Here is an 18,738-nt window from a genome sequence, read left to right on the forward strand (position 1 = left end):
CTGTGAGCACCTGTCTTTCTGAAACAACTAGGTCTCTCTCATCGCTTAGTTGTTTACAACCAGATGTTTTATTTCCTTAACAAACTCTGTGAAGTGTTAACTCCATTCTGGTTGTGTTTGAGAAGACTCCATGCACAATGAATCCTGTTAATTTCAGTTTTGCTGCATCTTTCAGCCTGCAGTTTTGTTGGTGACATAACTAGCTCCAGTTACACATCTCATTCTCTGTAGCTTTCTTCACCGTGTTCTACATTTATTATTAGTATCAAGCTCTGGTTTCTCAGTAGTGAAAAAGGAAAATTTACCTTGAAATGTGATCCATTTACACGTTTTATTTTGTGCAAAATTGTGTGTAGCAGAGGAAACTGACTAAAACCTCAGAATAAGTATCTCTTTGGGGATAAAGGAGTTATGCTATGTTCTGGTTTGTATAGGGATTATTTTATGCAAATCTTACTGCTGTGCATCTCTTCCCCATACAATGTGTGGAGTGGGTAGATTAAATATCCCAAATCCATAGCTATTTTTTAAAAAATAACTAAATATTTATTTATATTTGTCTTTACTGTGCCTGTAATTTCTCTTTTTTTTGCAGTGTATATATTTTATACATATATATCTTGAGGGATAACCTGAAGCTACCTGGCCTACAGAAATCAGCAAAATTCCTAATTTCCTTTAGTGAAGCCCTGAAATCTATTTAATACATGACAGGAATTAAACAACTACTGCTGTGTCTTAGTAGATATTGTGAATATTCAAACAAAAACATATCATGGAGTTCTACAAGTAACTTAGGACAGAAGGAAGTTGAGTGAAGGCTTTGTTTTCTAATAAAAAGGAAAATAAGACCTTTTAAAGAGCTTTTTTTTGGTCATTTCAGTTTGATTTTATCTCTTTTAAAACACATCTGAATCATCAAGTCACTGGGTCAAATAAAGACTTCCCTTTTGTATCTTCATTATGCTATAGAACTCACCAATATGTGGTATCAATGAGGAGTAAAATCAATATTGTTCTGCAGACACAGATGCTTATAACACAGCTTGGCTTATGTATTTTGTGGTATTCTGTTATTGGTCATGAATAACGAAGCATATAGATAATTTCTGACCTCCAGTTTTGCAGCCTTGGTAAATGCCAATACTATCTCTTCACTTCTTCGTTTGCTTTTAAACTTCCTCATTGTCCTTCATTGCTCTCTTCAGACCTTCCCTTGTATTTCCAGTGCTTCATCAGTTCCACAGAAGCTTTTTCTTCAAGACCAAACAACATGAGAAAGCTAGAAGCCTTGCAGCTGTTGAGTTCTAGAAACATTATTCACATGAGCAGGGAAATGCAAATTAATGCTCCCTGTATAAAATCAGACACAGTGTGAGTTTCTTTATAACATGCTCAATGTCACATTGGTTTTGTTTGGATAACTCAGCCTGCTACTCCAAAAAGAAAAAAAAAGGCCTATTAGTTTAAAAGACTTAAGCCTTCTTAAATTGCAACTTTTTATTTTCTTGGTTTTTTCCTTTTTTTTTCTCCCTAGGTTTGCTGTGGATTTTTTTCTGTTTTAGGTACAGCAAGGCTTATCTTCAAATACAGAGGGTAGATACTTAGAGCTTTTTATCAAAAGCAGTGGAAATTCTTGAATGATCCCCTACTTGCATAAACCTGGACTTAAATTTTATTGCATTTAGCATTTTTTTTTGTTTGTTGTTGTTAGGAAAATGGGTATTGGTGAGCTAGTTGCTGTGTCATCACTCTTTAGATAAGTCCAATGTGTTGTTACAGTGAGTTATGTTAACCAAAACTTTTGAGAAAAGAAAATGGAAGGCAGCAACTCTGAAAAGCATTTAAGGGTCATAAAGGAGAAACAGTTAAGTGTTGAACTCCTGTTGTGAAGCTATGGCAAAAGAGGGTAATGGAAAATCCTTCTGCATATAAGCAGGGGAATAGTGAATAGGAATAGCAAGAATGAATAATTGTATTCTTTACACAGTATTAGTTAAATGGACACTGGATTTTTCTGTGTAATTTTGATGTCTACTTGAAGAAAAATTAAAGACAAATTGCAGAGAGAACAGAAGAGAGCAAAGGAAGTGATTGAAGGGTGGGAAAGGCTTATAAGAACACCATCTCTTTGGTTTATCAAAAAGAAGATTGGGAGGTGACTTGATCACTGTGTGTTCAAATCCAAGAGAAGAAAATACTGGGAACTAAAAGGCTGGTTTAGAAGAGAAAACACATCAAGGATGAGCGTCTGTGAACTGAAACCACAAGAGCTCGAATTAGAATAGTGCATTAATTTACAACTAAGAGTTTGATTAACCACAGGAAGAAAATACTGAGGGAAGCAGTGGTTTCTTCCTCTTTTGATGTCTCTGGATCAAGGCTATATGCCTTTGTAGAAGATATGTGTGATGGTTTGGGAGTTACGCCCCCCCCCGCCCCCCTTATGAAATCACCCAGACTAGACTCAGCTGGCTGAAAGTTAAGGAATGAAGCTTTATATTTACATCTTAGCACAATATACAAGAAAATATTTACAATGTATCACAAATATGTACAGTTACATACTGAAATATACAAGTTTAAAGTAATGCAGAAACACAACACCCTTCCCAGAAATCAGAGTCCCCAGGAGGGGCTCCCAACCACCCTGCCACCTTCTTTTTATCCCCCTACCTTACCCCAGAGTATGTCTTATGTGCAAGGTGGGTTTGGAGGATTGGCAAGGGGAGTTAGAAGCAGAAGGATTAGTTACACAGAAGAACCCCAGGAAGAAACACAGACTCTGACAGACAGAGACACACTCTTATCTATGATTGTGATCTCAGCCAACCTATGAGTGAAGTAGACATCACCATTGCTTTTTTTTCACAGCCTATAATCTAATTTCTCTCATTAAAATATTCCAATTTGCCTCAAACTAGCATAATATGCTACAGGCAAACAGAAGTTACTGAGCTCAGCACAGGAGTCACTGACTGAAGTTTAATGAGCTGCAATATACAGGTTACACTTATGATCTAATGCTCCATTCTGGCCTTTAAAGTGTGCAAGCTATGACTCAATGAAAGCTGTAAGCCCCATGATCTGTGGAGACTTTGGAGAATTTCAGCTTTAACTTACAAAGTCTTTAAGCTGCCTTTTTACTTGCATGACCAGCACAGAAAATGTAAAGCAGTACATACTGATCTCTTGCTATGAAAGAAGCCAACAGCTGGACTCTTTGAGAATAGCTGGGGTGGGGAAAGAGAATAAGCTCACACACACATTAAAGGTAGAGTAAGCCTCAGCAAATCACCTTTAGGCTAGCTTTGCATCAGTTGTAACAAAATGAATCAATTATATTTAACTGAGATGGGTTAACATAGAAAGGGAAAAAATGTAAACTGAAATAAATTTGGTATCTTTACAAATTATGTGTCCTGATTGTGCTCAGATCTCTGGTGGCTACCTGCCTTTCCAAATAGTGCTTAACATATTTCTGATCTGCAGCATTTTAATGTGTTCTGGCTTAGTTTTGTAACTGTGAACCCACACCTCTGTTTGGTGCTCCCTGTACCCCCTGTGTTTGTTTCATAGGCAGATACCAGGATTCCTTTGTCTCTATCCTAATATGTGCAATACTTAACTGACAGGAGCATGGGGATTTGTTTTGTAGTGTAAGGCTGAGAAAGTGATTTCTTAGGATGTAGAGATGTGGTTTTCCTTGAGCACTTCCAGCTCTGGAACCTTTCTATTTTTTTCAAGTAGTGAAACTCACAAACCAGGTTGAATGGATTAGATTCTCCTGCTCAAGGAGAAGGTAGTCACATAGAAAAGCAGCTGGGCTCTAAAATATGAGGATGAAGAGGCAGCAGTAGTTTCTGAATACTGGTCTGCAAGGTTGCATTCATGACTGAAGGCAGAGGTCCAGCATTTGCTGCGTACGTCCCCTGCTTAGTGCAGGAGACCTAGTAGGTTGTGGAGTCATGCAATTTCTGCTTAGCCAGCAAGAGCTCCAGAACTCGATGGAAGCATGTGAGTTTTCCCCTTTCCTTACCTCTGTTTTACAGAGCATAAACAGAAATGTCTGTCAGGATAGTAAGCATAAGATGCTACAGCTCAGCAGCAAAGCATATTGGTACTAGCATGGTGGGGGGATGCAATGTTGGCAGAGGTTTGTAAAGCAGCTATTACAAAGTGCCTTGCCCAAAGGTGCTAAGCGTTTTGAAGGTGTTTGAAAGAGTGGCTGGCTGTCAGGGACTGCATGTTGAGGAGTGCACCAGGGTTATTGACTACATCTAGCTTCCCCTAGCATGCTCCTTAGAGGAAACAACACACTGACTCAAGCTGGGATCACAGGACCACAGGATATTAGGGGTTGGAAGGGACCCAAGGAGATCATCGAGTCCAACCCCCGTGCCAGAGCAGGACCACACAGTCTAGCACAAAGTGCAGAGGAACGCATCCAGACAGGCCTTGAAAGTCTCCAGGGAAGGAGACTCCACAACCTCTCTGGGGATGTTCAAATACTGTTTCTATCATCAGCATATCTGTGCCAACCAGTTTTGCAGAAAGTTTTCTTTAACAGTTAGCAACACAGAATGGTAGGCCTGCATCAGAATAGTAGCATGAAAGCAGCTGGAGGGTTTTGGGAGATGCTGTACCTCCCGAACCACATCTGTAAGAGAATAACAGGGTAGAACAAGCTGGGCGTGCCTGGTCGGTCCATCTGTCATCACTGTGGCTGAACACAAGCAAGCAAGTGAAATAAGAGGTATTTTGACTGCAGGTTAACTGAGAGAAGCAATTAAGCAACACTGAGAGGGATCCAGCATTATATGCTGCTTTTCCATGTGTGTGTTTGGAGTCAGACATTGCATGCCTTTTATCTGTTTCATATGCTTTTTCTGAGCTTTAAATCCTTTAAAACCTCTGTAGCTCCCCAGCTTTTGCTGACTCGCACACCAACGCATGGTGCACTAAAACCAGATTATTAACATTCCCCAGAGCAGGCAAAAGGCAAAAGAAATACTGTAGTTATTTTAGATGTCCCAGATATCTTCTAATAACCTCCCTGGGCAGCCCAATCCAATGGCAAATCACTCTCTCTGTGAAGACCTTCCTCCTAACATGCAGCCTATATCTTCCCCAGCACAACTTGAGACTGTCTCCTTCTTCTGTTGCTGGTTGTCTGGGAAAAGAGGCCAACCCCCACCTGGCTACAACCTCCCTTCAGGTAGTTGTAGACAGCAATGAGGTCACCCCTGAGCCTCCTCTTCTGCAGGCTGCACATCCCCAGCTCCCTCAGCCTCTCCTCACAGGGCTGTGCTCCAGGCCCCTCACCAGCTTTGTCACCCTTCTCTGGACACGTTCCAGTATCTCAACATCTCTCTTGTGGCTTTTGCTGAATCTACTCAACTACACTGTAGCAGTGCTTCAGGGAAGCAGCCTCTAAGATGACCAAGCAATGCAATAATATATTAGTAGTGTAGAAAACTTCTCTGAATCTGATAAGGGAAATGTGGAGTTTGCCTGAAAAGTAAATACTGATTATTTCAAATGGACATCTTGAACATGGAGTCTGACTGGCACTGCTTCTCCCTATAAAACTAATCTTATAATGATATCTCAGTCTTATTAAAATATCTGCTAGTAGACATATTAAAAAAAGTCAAGATCTTGGTAACTTCAGTTACACCTTTCCAAAGAAGAGCACCAGAAAAATCTTCTCCAAGTATATAACCATGTTGATACAAAACACAAAGCTAGTATTTTGTGTGCATCTGTTTCCATTTCCAGCTACAACCAACCACTCATTTGGGGAAAAATGGAAAACTGAAATTCCAGGATGAAAACAGAGAGTCTTACAGGTCATACTTTAAAAGATTTTTAACAAGTTTGTGGAGCAATGGGGAGCAGACAATCACTTTCAAATGTTAACATTTTACACAGGGCAAACAGAAGCAGAAACTTGCTGTCATAAGTAAACTCAAGTTATTAGAAATGTTGGAAATAGTAGGAAAAGAAAGTTGGAAAGACCTGTGAATGCATTCCATGTAAGGATAAAAAAAGAAAGCACTGTGCCAAAAATGGGAGGGTACATATTTAGAAAGAACCCTAAAGCTCTACTTTTCATCTTTAATTCCCTTAGCAGATATGTGTTGTGTCAATAAGTTCTGGAACATGTTAAAATGGTTGGTCTGCTTTTCAAGAAGCTACCATCAGAGCCTTTCAAGACACTTAAGAGTTTGGAAGTGAGGGCTGAGGGTTTTTTTTTAGCTACAGAAGCTATTGAGACATCTTCTTGACTCATCTGCTGAAAAAAAAAAAAAGAAAAGGCTAGAACAGAAGAATGTAGAAACACTGAAAATTATTCAACTCAACTTATGAAAAAAGGATTAATTTCCCAATAATGTTAAAATTGTTTGGGAGAGGGAAACAAGTCACATGCAGGTAAAGAGTGAAAATAGATGCTGATGTAGAAAACAAAGGAGAAAGTGGGAAAACCAAATCCATGTCACAACACTTACATCAGTAAAGGAAAACTGCATGAAAACCTTCCATGCCAATCCACAGCTGCTTTCATAATTACAGGTAGCTATGGCAAATAGTAGAGAAGGTGCATCTAAAGAGCCACATGCTGTCATGTGTGGTGGGCTTGATGGAATAGTAGCAATAGAACAAGGGGACACAGTCTCAAGTTGTGCCAGGGTAGGTATAGGCTGGATATTAGGAAGAAGTTCTTCACAGAGAGAGTGATTTGCCATTGGAATGGGCTGCCCAGGGAGGTGGTGGAGGCACCGTCCCTGGGGGTCTTCAAGAAAAGACTGGATGAGGCACTTAGTGCCATGGTCTAGTTCACTGGATAGGGCTGGGTGCTAGGTTAGACTGGATGATCTTGGAGGTCTCTTCCAACCTGGTTGATTCTATGATTCTATGATTCTATGATTTTGGAAAGAAATGGTGCTAAGAGACACAACAGTGGTGAAGTCTAGTGTGAGTTGCAGCAAAATTTGTCTTTTCCCTGTGATGACTGCTCACTTGTTTGAAATCTCAAGTGGCTGGGAGAGAAGTGGCTGGAGAGCAGTCCTGCAGAAAGGGACCCAGGGGTGCTGGCTGGCACTAGCTGGCTACGGCTCTGGCAGTCAAAAGAGCAAACCATATTGTGGGATGCATCAAACCTAGCATAAACAACTGGTCAGAAGAAGCGTTTATCCCAGTGCATTTAGCAATGATGTGATCTTGTTTGGAGAAAAGGAGGCTGAGAGGCAACCTTGTTGCTCTACAGCTTCCTGAGGAGAAGTGGGGAAAAAATGCTGATCTCTTCTCCCTGATATACAGATAGGATATGTGGCAATGGTTAAAAGCTATGCCGGCAGAGGTTTACATTTGACACTAGGAAGCATTTCTCTATTATTGAGATGATGGAACAGGCCCTTTAGAGAGATAGTTTGTGTCCCAAGCCTGTTAGAGGCATCTGGACAGTGCCCTTAGCAACATGCTTTAACTTTTGGTCAGCCTTTAAGTGGGCAGGTGGTTGGACTAGATGATTGTCGTAGGTCCCTTCCAGACTAGTCTAGTCTACAGCTTGTTGTCATCAGTTTTTCAGCTTGCTCCTGGAAGCACTACAGGGCACTATAAGTGATATCAATAATGTAAGGTCTAGATGCTTTATTTTGTCACATGTTTTGTAGTTTAAAAAAAAATCATCCTGATTGATAAAGTCATTTAACTCATAAGAAGAATTGTTTATATCAACTTCTTTCTTAAGCTTGGAATGCTTACTTTACATTCACTGTTTCTCTGTCTTCCCTGAGACTTTTGTTTTGTCTTTGGATGCCTCCAGTCATTCTGCTGTTACAGCAGGTGCTGACTACTTATCACAGAATCACACAATTAACCAGGTTGGAAAAGACATTTGAGACCAGCAAATTCAACCCATTACCCAACACCATCTCATGAACTAAACCATGGCACCAAGTGCCATATCCAGTCTTCTTTTAAATGCTTCCAGGGACGGTGACTCCACCACCTCCCCGGGCAGACCATTCCAATGCAAATCACTTTTTCTGCAAAGATTTTTTTCCTAACATCCATTTCATCCTAAACCTGCCCTGGCACAGCTTGAGACTGTGTCACTTCGTTCTGTCACTGGTTGCCTGAGAGAAGAGACCAACCCCCACCTGGCTACAACCATCTTCCAGGTAGTTGTAGAGAGCAATAAGGTCTCCTCTGAGCCTCTTCTTCTCCAGGCTAAACAAACCCCAGCTCCTCACAGGGCTGTGCTCCAGCCCCCTCACCAGCTTTGTTGCCTTTCTCTGGACGTGTTCACTCAACATCTTTCTTAAATTGAGTGGCCCAGAACTGGACACAGTACTCAAGGTGTGGCCTAACCAGTGCTAAGTATAGAGGCAGGATGACTGCCCTGGTCACACTGTTCCTGCTACAAGCCAGAATGCCATTTGCCTTCTTGGCCACTTGAGCACATTGCTTGCTCATGTTCAGCCAGCTGTTGACCTGTACCCCCACGTCCCTTTCTGCCTGGCTGCTCTCCAGATTTTTCCCTGCATTACCACCAAGCTCTCATGCTCACAATTTTGTGATTAACCCCAGCAGCAGGTCTTCACTCTTCTCATAGCCAATCTGATTTCTACTGTTTGAATACTCAGTGCCCGCCCCCCCCCCCCCCCCCCGCCTTTGCTTGCTAAACCTTTAAGTATCTCATTGTCTTTCTCCATTCTCTTCATCAGAGTGGACCATCTTAATTGCATCAGGTACAGCCTGCATGTGACATTTTAAATGTTGCACTATATTGATAGCTGTGTTAACATTCAGCAGGATACTGGGGCTCTTTATTTCCCAATCAGATTTACAATTACAAATATACTGTAGTTTGTTTTTTTGCTTTTCTACTCCCCTTTCTCTACTTTCAAGGGTATCAGCTAATAGAAATACCAATCCACACTGTTCACAGCCTTGCAAATCTAATTTCTTCACATGAGGGTTTCAGTTTTACTGCTCCTTTATATTTTGCAATCTCTTGATGAGGTCTGGAAATGGTTTTGTCCACAGTAAGTGCACAGAAACACACATAGGTACACAGAGCCTAGCTATGGCAGATCGACACAGACAGCAGAACAGTACTTTTACAAGCATCAGATACAAACCAGAGGCACTTAATGTGGAGCATAAACAATATGAACAGCATAGTCCAGCTTTTCTTTGCCAGCAAATCAGTCTCAAAGCTTACTAGTAGATTTTATACTCGTGCACAATCACAAGGATCTCCCTCTGGTTGCTTTTGCATTCATCAGTTCTAGTCCTGCAAAGATGCCAGACACCATGCAGCACCTGGAACCTTGCCACAACCATTAGCCCTGACTAGCTGGCTGGTTAAAAGGGCTGTGGCACTCTCCATCCACCTGTGCTGCATCACTAAATAAATGTTAACACCATGTTAACAGTTGTCACAGCCCAAGACCATCCAGGAATGGTCAGGCTCTCTTCTTCTCCTTCAGGTATAGTCTGCTCTGCACCTCTCTGCTGCCCCAAATAGCAATGCTCACAGAAACGCCACACAACCACTCAGTACATACAGCAGAAGGAACATTTAGCATCATGTGTACACTACTTTAGGCAAAAAAGCAGAGATTCTATTTGGCCACATGGATCATCTCTGGTTTTGTTTACTGAAGGCATTTTAGTTCCCTCACAGGTATCTCTTCCCCTTTAAATTGCAGGCATGAGATGTAACTGATTTAAAAGACTCTTATTTGTTAGTCCATCAACACACTAGTAAACTCCTAATAATTCAGTGATTAATAAATGCATCATTATTAGATTAAATACATAACTTTGCACTTGATTACAGACAATGACAAAGCTACTGATTATTACCTTTTGGTCTCACAAATCACATGCAGCCGCTATTGAATCACAATTCTATCACCCTTCCTTCCCCACATCATTTAGTACTAGGGTGCAACTAGATCCACCTTTACTCTGTCCTCCTACACCATCCAACATGTTCGCTCTCTAGTTTTTTAATTACTCTCCTGGTTTATTAGAGAACTCACAGCTAGTCACAAGGACTAGTTCTCTAGGGAGACTTCACCTTTGCAATCCACCATCATGAAATCAGGATGACCAGACATCTTCTTAAATAATGGAATAATGACTGATTTTAAGGAACAAAGGAAAAATGTTATCCTGCAGTCCAGGTACTACTCTAGTTTTGTAGGTACCTAAAGACCACGCTGTGTATCGTAGCCTACTCCTGGTGGGACAGTGAAGTTAAAGATAATTGCATGCTTCTGCAGCAGTGCAGTAGCCTGCAGTAACACTTTAAAAAAAGAAGGGAGAAGTCAATAGAAGGCCAGTGATTAAGGTGCCTGGAAGGAGCCTGTTACTGAAATAGACTCTTTTAGGTCTTGTAGCAAGACATTTGAGAAGCCTAAGGCATTGCTTCCAAGTTCACTAATCATCTCTTTTTACTGAATTTGTCACTAGAATTGCTAGCAACTCAGTCCACGTCAGGAGGTGGCCTTCGTACACTTGTTACTCTGTGTTATTTTTCTCCTTTGTACCCTTGGAGGGAGAAACTTACCTTTATTTTGTGTGTATGGGAAAGAGAGCAAGTGCTAGTGTTAGGTTACACAGAAAGTCTGTATCGAAGCCACGAATTTCACTGATGTTCCCAGCTCCCAGATCCATTCTTTGCTTGTGAGATCATACTTCAGCAATAGCAATCTGTACTGTATATCTTCCTTCCACCAAAATGCATACATTTGTATTAAAAACTCTGTAGTAAATGCATCAGTTCATTTAAGTGCCTATTTTCCCCCATATGGATCTAATTTGCATGAGGAAGATTAATGGAAAATTCAAATAGGAAGGCTGATTCTAGTGGAGATGCACTACATATTGCATTTCTTTGCCCTCTTCATTAACTCTTTCCCCCCCGCCCTGTGGTTGTATCTTAAGGCCTTTATGTTTAGAATTTAATATAGAAAGTTTATTGGTTTCCGTGTAGTGGTCTGAAGCTCAAACCACTGCAGGTGTGTGGCTGAGTAGTGTCAGTTGGGGAATGGATGCACAGAAATAGGGAATACAGCTAAACAGTTAAATCAAATTAAAGCCAAGACTCCAGCTGCTTACAGTGGACTCTGGATCAAACAGTATGGGAAGTTGGGAGGTAATACACATTGCAACAAATCTGAAAACAAATCTATTCACAGATGTACCAAATGAGCTTTCTTTTCCTACTGTAATTGTGTTCTGCTAAACTGCAGTCTTCAGCAAAAAAAAGTTAGAACTATTAATGATATCTGAACTGTTATTGAGAATGTTTAGCACTACAGATGATAGTAACTTTTTTTTGGCATAAAATATGTGTGTACTTGATCAATATTTAATTTCAAAATATTTCTGGAGGCTATCCATGAAGAATTTTGTTTATAAACCAAATCCCAAGATGATTTTGGAAGTCAATGAAACAGGTACAAATATTGTTATGGAGCCTGGAAGTTCACTACTCTGGGCACAACTATCTACACACACTACTACATACATTACTACAAAAACAGTGAACTTTCTTCTTTCCCATTCTGCTATCATTTTGGAGAGTACTTTCATTTACCTATGCTCCAAAGGATATATTTCCTTCTCTTTACCAATATTGGCTGGTACCTAGCTGTTCAGAAACAAGGTGCTTGCCTTGCAAAAGGTGGGGGAACCAGAAATTTAGCGACCTCGTCATACTGACTTGTCCAACTTTCACAGGGAATCCCAACATGGAGGCAAAATAAATCCTGAAGCAAAGATTGAGTGGGAAAGTAGAATGGCTGACTTCAGTTGTTGTCTAAGGTTGAGATGCAAACACATCTGTTAAATCATGAAAGGTAATATTATGGACAGTTTTGAAATCTTCTGTGATTGACCAGCAGTGTGATTTATGCTTTCAGAATATGAAATTGAGAGGTCATTTTTCCTAAGAATGAAGTGTGTCCTAGCCAAGAGGAATGCAGGACTGACATGCAGTGGCTACAAGGTACTGTATATAAGCCCCCTGCCCAAGTATTCATCAAGTGCCAAGTTTATTTGTTTAGGTTTTTATGGGGTTTTTTTGTATGTGTAGCTGAACAACAAGTCTGGGATGGGAAGAATAAGAATAGATGCAAAAAGTCTACTCCTGATTCCAGATTATCTTAGCAATGCAAGTCTGGACTCTCTCTCTGAATGAGTTGGGGTTTGCTTTTGGCACATTCCCACATCTCAGTTCCTGAATGGAGAACTGGCTGGAACACAATCACAAAAGTGCAAGGATAGCACACATCTAGGTCTTATTTCTCTAGGGAATTGAAGGCAGGTGAAGTATGAGCCTAGACAAAGGAACTGGTAAGTCTTCCCACTTCCTTTTGCCTTGGCGTTACCATGCTCCAATGAAGTAGCCACCCAGTTGCACACGTCACCCTACTGATGTGACCAGAATGACCTCCACACTAATGAGACCAAAATGCTGCCCTAAATAATCAATACTGTCAGCTCAGGGTTCAATAGTAGTCAACCACTAAGTGTGTCTATGAAGTTTTGTTTTGTTTTGTTTTTTACATTTTCTATTTATTACATGAAATGAGAAGCCACAACAAATGCTGAGATTCTGTAATAACACTGCCATTCAGGCAGTTATTTCCAGCTTTAGAGTGTGCATTTGCTACTCTTTGAGCTACACAACTATTTAAGCATCAGGAGAGAAGGGTACTTCATCAGCCTGGTGAGGATTCCTTCTGTTCAAGTAATTCAAAACCAAAAAGAAAGGCATGTAAGAGCAGCAGAGCTCTTTTAAGGAATGTGTTCAAGGTCCGGACAGATATCTGTCTATTTACACTTGTATCTACCTGGTTAAGACTGATAATTCTCCATTACACGAAACTCTGTTTGCTCAGCTGCTTCCCAGCAAAAATTATTCCATCCCAAGGCAGAATTTGAAATCAGGTGGAGCTTATAGTCAGAGTATCTCTGTATGGGGATTTTTTGCCCCCATTTATGATCAAAGAGTTCGCCTTCTTTTTTCCTTTGCTCACAATTGACAGTTTATGCAGTGAAATATTTAAGGAAGTACACATCAAGAGAGGTATTTGCCTAAATTTATTTTCCTTGACTCTACTTAGAGGCAGGTCTTAGTAAATTTGAAAATATTACCTGATTAGCTGAAGAGCTGGAAAAACCCTCCTGAATCAAATTATATGGTAATTAATAGGATCTGACAAGAGATCTTGTTTAAGCTTTGATTGGTGTCGTACTTCTGATAAACATACTAATCACTTGGCGATTGGAGAGGAGGAAGGGAGGTTATACAGGAGGAGCTTATTTATAGGTGACTGTTTAATAGGTTGTACAGGACTATTAAGTACAGTGGAAATGAATCCCTTTTGATTTGACATAGTTAAAAGTCAAACAAAAAGAGAAATTAAGCTGAAGGATGTGTAATACTGCTGCCTTTCTGAGTAGAAAATTGCCAGGAGCACAAATTATTTCTAAACACCACCACTCCATTAAATAAATCTGCAATAGTCCCCAGGTTATAATTTCCCTTCCCTCTTCAGCTGACATTGTGAATTTTCACAGTCTAACTCTGAAGTTATCACTTCTGTGATTAGAAAGCATGTATGGGGATTCAGGAGTATGATCTCAAGATTCTGGGCTTGGTCACAGGCCAAAAGAATGCCATCTGAACTTGACTGGAGGCATTAATCTCCAATGGATTTTTAAAGTGTGTTTTTAATCAAAATAATAACTCATCAGAATGTAGATGTTTACACATATTCCTCTGTGTGTGTGTAAGAGAGTCATTTAAAAAAGCAACTTTTTTTTTTTTTGAGTAATAAACAGGAATTCTGACTGTATCTACAAGAAATATATGTCAGAGAGAATTCAAAGTATTAACTAGAAAGAAATCTAGTCAAAAAAGAATATGTGCTTTAGTATTAGATTAATCATGTTGGCAGTAAACATAAACCCATATTTTACTGTGGTTTAATCTCCACTTGTAAATTAATACACTTCAGAAAGCCTTCGTGAACTATGAAGTATTTAAGTGTTACAAGGGTGCATTGATTTATTACCTCATTGAAACTGGATTGTCATCTGACTTGTGGTCTCTTCCGTTGCCATTGACTATGTTTTCTTCTCATTCCAGGTAATCCACTGCAGTGGCTACCTGAAGATACGGCAGTATATGCTAGATATGTCTTTGTATGATTCCTGTTACCAAATCGTTGGACTGGTGGCTGTAGGCCAATCTTTACCTCCCAGTGCAATTACTGAGATTAAACTTCACAGTAATATGTTTATGTTCAGAGCAAGTTTGGACTTAAAATTAATATTCCTAGATTCCAGGTAAGCAGCTCTTTCATTTCTAGCATAAAGTGTTTTCAAAGCTAAGTGTTATCACAGTGGTTTCCAAACAGATGAAAACACCCATGAAAGATGAAAGCAGTCCAAAACAGATCTGGAAGGCAAAGCACATGTGGGTCTTCAGCTAGCTATACAGACCATTCTTCACCTTGAATGTCAACAAATATGAAGCTGCACAATTTAATTTGTAGTTACCTAAAGTTTCAAAGTGTTACCCAAAGCCTCCTTTAGTCTGAGAGTAATTGGGAGATGCACGGTAATACATTTTTCCTTAAAGGACATAGATCTTAACATACAAAGCTAGCAAAAGTAATAAGGATGTACTCTCATCCATAATTTCAGAGAAAACAATACAACTGAAACTGAGGTCAAATGACTTGCTAGGATCAGCCACAAAGCTTTTGATGGAGTAGTAAGAAAACATAGACTTCTGCACTTTAACAATGAAACCAAACCTACTGCTAAAATGGAACTGAATTCAATTGGCTGCTATGGGAAAAGAGCTGTTGCTGGGGGAGGAAAACCCTGCCTCCATTCTCAGCAGTTATAGCTCGTACATTAGCTAAGAAGAGAAGGCAACATACCCAGAGCTGAAGTAGCTGTGAAATGATTCATTCTTTTCTTTTTGAAACAGAATTGTAGAATAATAGGATGGTTTGACTTGGAAGCGACCTTAAAGATCATATATTTTCAACTCCCCTGCCCAAGAGCAGGGACACCTCCTACCAGACAGACAGCTCAAGGCTACATCCAACCTGGCTTTGAACATGGTATCTTTTGAACACATGGCATCTTTTAGTATACAATGATACTTTGTACAGTGAAGCTCAAGATATGTTGAGGGGAAAAGCCAAATTCCCAGACAGTAAACCAGATTTGACTGTTGACAAAATGATCATTCTTCAGAAATCCCTGCATATGGAGCTCTATGTCACATACTCTGATTTCCCTGGTATGCTGGGTTCGCAAGAAGCAGAAATGACACTCGTGTAGCAGTAAAAAAGAGTCTGTTTCAAAGATCGTGGGGAAGTTTTGCATGGCAAGTCAACCATGCCAGAACACACTCTTCCTCCATGCTATGCCAATGAGATAGTGGCCCATCAGCTGCTGAGACACAAAGACCCAGTTGTTTCTGGAATCCCCCCACCCCCCACCCCCGTTTTTAAAATGCTTTACTTAGTGTAACAGGCACAGAGAAGCACAAGGGTTTAACAAGTCTTTGCAAACACAAAAAAAGGAACTGATGTGCCTAAAAGGAACTGCCTGGAGACATAAGTGTCTTCAGAGGAGATGGTACAAGCAGAGGTGTTGACAGGAGCACAGATAGAAACAGTACTGTTGCATAGCTGTATTTACTAAGGAGCAGATGGGTGCTCCCTATACATAGGACAGTCAGGGGTATTAAGCATTACCAAAGCCCTTTGCTCTTCCAGCTGAGCAAACCAAATAGTGTTTTCTCAGAGCAGTGACTTATTAGGAATAAGATAAAACTGTTTTCAGGCTTGCTTCTGGTGTCCATATATGGAAAAGTGTTGTTAGATATTGGGAGGTAACAGTCACAATAGAGAGAATCGTAGATAGGTCGGTACAAAAGCCATAGGAAGGAACAGTTAAGTAAGCCTTTCTAGACACTTGATACCTCATAAAACAAGTGCTCATTTATTAAGATCACTGGAAAAAGCAGAGTTACTTCCATCCAAAGTGATCTGCTGCTTCTGATTTCCTTGGTACAGTCTGTGTATCTCATTTGTGTTCAAGCTCAGAACAAAAACCTTTTGAAATTAATGAGAGTCCCTAGTCATTGCACCACGGTTCATACAATGAAGAGGCCTCAAAGATGTGAACTATATTCCTTCTGGATCAATCTAAACCAGGAGACAACCTTGGAAAAGCACTACAGCTATTTATAAATCTTTCAGTACACAGACCTAGACTAGAGCTAGTCCCAGGTAAAAGTCCTGGAATTAAAATACCCAGGTGCATTGACTGCTGCAGAAGCAGATCCTCATCAGTAACAATTTTACTCTAGAAACAGCCTGCTAATGGACTGTGTTGCTTCTTAATGCAGACTTGCCTTTGTACGGTACATCTGTTCTACCTTTTTAGGTGAAGAAAGCCCAGGACAGCACAAAACACTCCCCACAACACTAGGTAAACAAGCCACATTATGGCTGAGTTGCACAATGTACTTTAAGGATTTTTGTTCCCAAGCAACAGTGCTAAATATTCCAAAGTCCATTTTGAACCATGAAGTTTGACTCTTCAGGTCTGACCCAGTGTAAGTCTGACCAAGTGCAGTCTGGTTCCTTCACATCTGCAGAAATGCTGCTGTTTCAAATTTGTTCCATTATTCTACTTCTCATCATGCAAGGATATTTTTCTGAAGTCTCCCCTCAGCCTTCCTTTTCTTAGCTTGTGATCTTCATTGCTCCTTGGCTTTTGTCATTCTCAGCTGGAATAAGCTCCTGCTTTTTTCCTCCTGTTAGGCATTAGCCTGAATTTATTTATAGACCATGACTACAGCTTCTCTGGACTGACACACATGTTACACTTGTATGTTTGCAAAAGCAAATGAAAATGTGTCAGTAGTCCACAAGAGTAGGTTTATTGTTTTGTGAATGGCTCCTCAACTGGATCTTTGTGTGAAGAATCATGCATGGCAGTGGCAAAAGCCCAAAGTGGAAAGAACTGAAAGAACTCTTTCTCCTGCCTGTATATGAGGTTGGCCAAGGAATAGCTGCACCTTGCTTTGGCTGAGTTGAGTGGGTTTATTTTCCTATAGAGATGAGGATTCTGTTTCCAAAACTAATATTTTGTCCCAGAGTTTTTAGGCACTTGATTTGTTGGCACAATCTAATGTTACATTAATGAAACTGAATATTCCTAGAGATTTTGCTTATTATTGAGTCTTCCTTTTCTAGGGTGACTGAATTAACTGGATATGAGCCTCAAGATCTGATAGAAAAAACCCTCTACCACCATGTTCATGGTTGTGATGTCTTCCATTTGCGATATGCTCATCATCTGTGTAAGTAAAAGGAAAATGCTAGGCAGAAATTTGTAAAATAGAGTAAGAACTTATGCAGACAACAGGCACTATGCTGGAAAGTGCATAGAGAAAGCTTTCCAAACCTTGACTGCAGGTAGATTTTCAAAAGTGCTTGGCTATCACTTAAGGAAACCAATAGTTCTGTAAATAAGCTACATACTCAATATGTTGTGCTTCTGAAAAAAAACCCAACCAAAGGGAAAAGCCCTAAACAGACAAACAAACAAAAAAAGGCAAAAGAAAACCCTCAATACCCATATCTGGCTACCTTTATCTTCCTACTTAAAGGATCTAGGCTGTTTTGGAAATTCAGACTCAATACTGGGTGGCGAACTCTTGAAGGGAATAAAAAAACCACACAAAAAAGCAAGTGAGTGAGTGATGGGGCAGAATCTGAACTTTACTAGCCTCCATTTTAGAAAGAAACATTACACAACAGCTCCCTGCTCCTCTGAAATATGTTAGTAATAATCATCCCACGTTTGAAGTGAATACAAGCCCAAAAAACCCTCAGATGGATGTTCATTAATAGCATGTGGATGAGGTCTGGAGAATGGAGTGTCAGGGAAAAAAATACAGATTTAATAATAATTCCTCCTCTGCCAACAGAGGCAGTAACGAAATCTTTGAACATCTGGATTTGGGAAGTAGTTCATTCAGTAGCATATTAATTTGAGAAGCAAATTGAGGCTGAACTCTGGATTTGGCTCAGTCTGCCACAGCCCATATGATACAAAGATGACATCCAAAAACTAATGTCAGTGATTTTTTTTCCCCCCCCAGATTGCTCCTGTGGGCTGAAAGCAGCCAGAGTCAAATCCTTGTCTTAGACTTCCTAAAGGAGAAAGCAGTTTGGTTTTCACCTTAATAGGTATTGTTCACCAGGGTATAAAATATAAGGGAGGCTATAACTGTATTCGGTCAGTGCTGAAATTCCAAGTGTTGGATTCTGTTGATGGCAATGTCTGCTACACCTTGGAAAACAGAAGTGGTAATCTTCTCTTGGGAGTATCCTCTTTGTAGTATTAACATCTGCACCTGAACATGACCTTCAATCAGTACAAAATGCCACTCATTATTTTCAGGAGACCATTTGCAATACCTATGTCAACCAATATAGAAATGGTTCCACTATATAGCCACAGCCACCTCTTGGAAAGAGTTTTCCATTTTGGAGCAAAGTGATAGAGAATTGTGTGCTCATTGAAAGAGATGCCAGTTTGATCTATGTACTGCTCCAACTCCTCCCACAAGACAGAAAAGCTCTCAACTAAACAGAATAACTAAAAGCC

General features: G+C 40.1%; 1 protein-coding gene across 1 annotated transcript in view; it reads left to right on the forward strand.

Annotated features, from left to right (window-relative positions):
* Positions 1–18,738, forward strand: part of SIM2 (SIM bHLH transcription factor 2) — a 57,049-nt gene that overhangs the window by 21,197 nt on the left and 17,114 nt on the right. The window contains exons 5-7 of the mRNA XM_064152503.1: positions 11,946–12,031; positions 14,180–14,379; positions 17,319–17,425. Of these exons, the coding sequence (XP_064008573.1) occupies positions 11,946–12,031; positions 14,180–14,379; positions 17,319–17,425 (393 nt within the window). The remainder of the gene's footprint in view (positions 1–11,945; positions 12,032–14,179; positions 14,380–17,318; positions 17,426–18,738) is intronic.

Source organism: Pogoniulus pusillus, chromosome 12 (genome assembly GCF_015220805.1).
Source record: "Pogoniulus pusillus isolate bPogPus1 chromosome 12, bPogPus1.pri, whole genome shotgun sequence".
NCBI lineage: Eukaryota > Metazoa > Chordata > Aves > Piciformes > Lybiidae > Pogoniulus > Pogoniulus pusillus.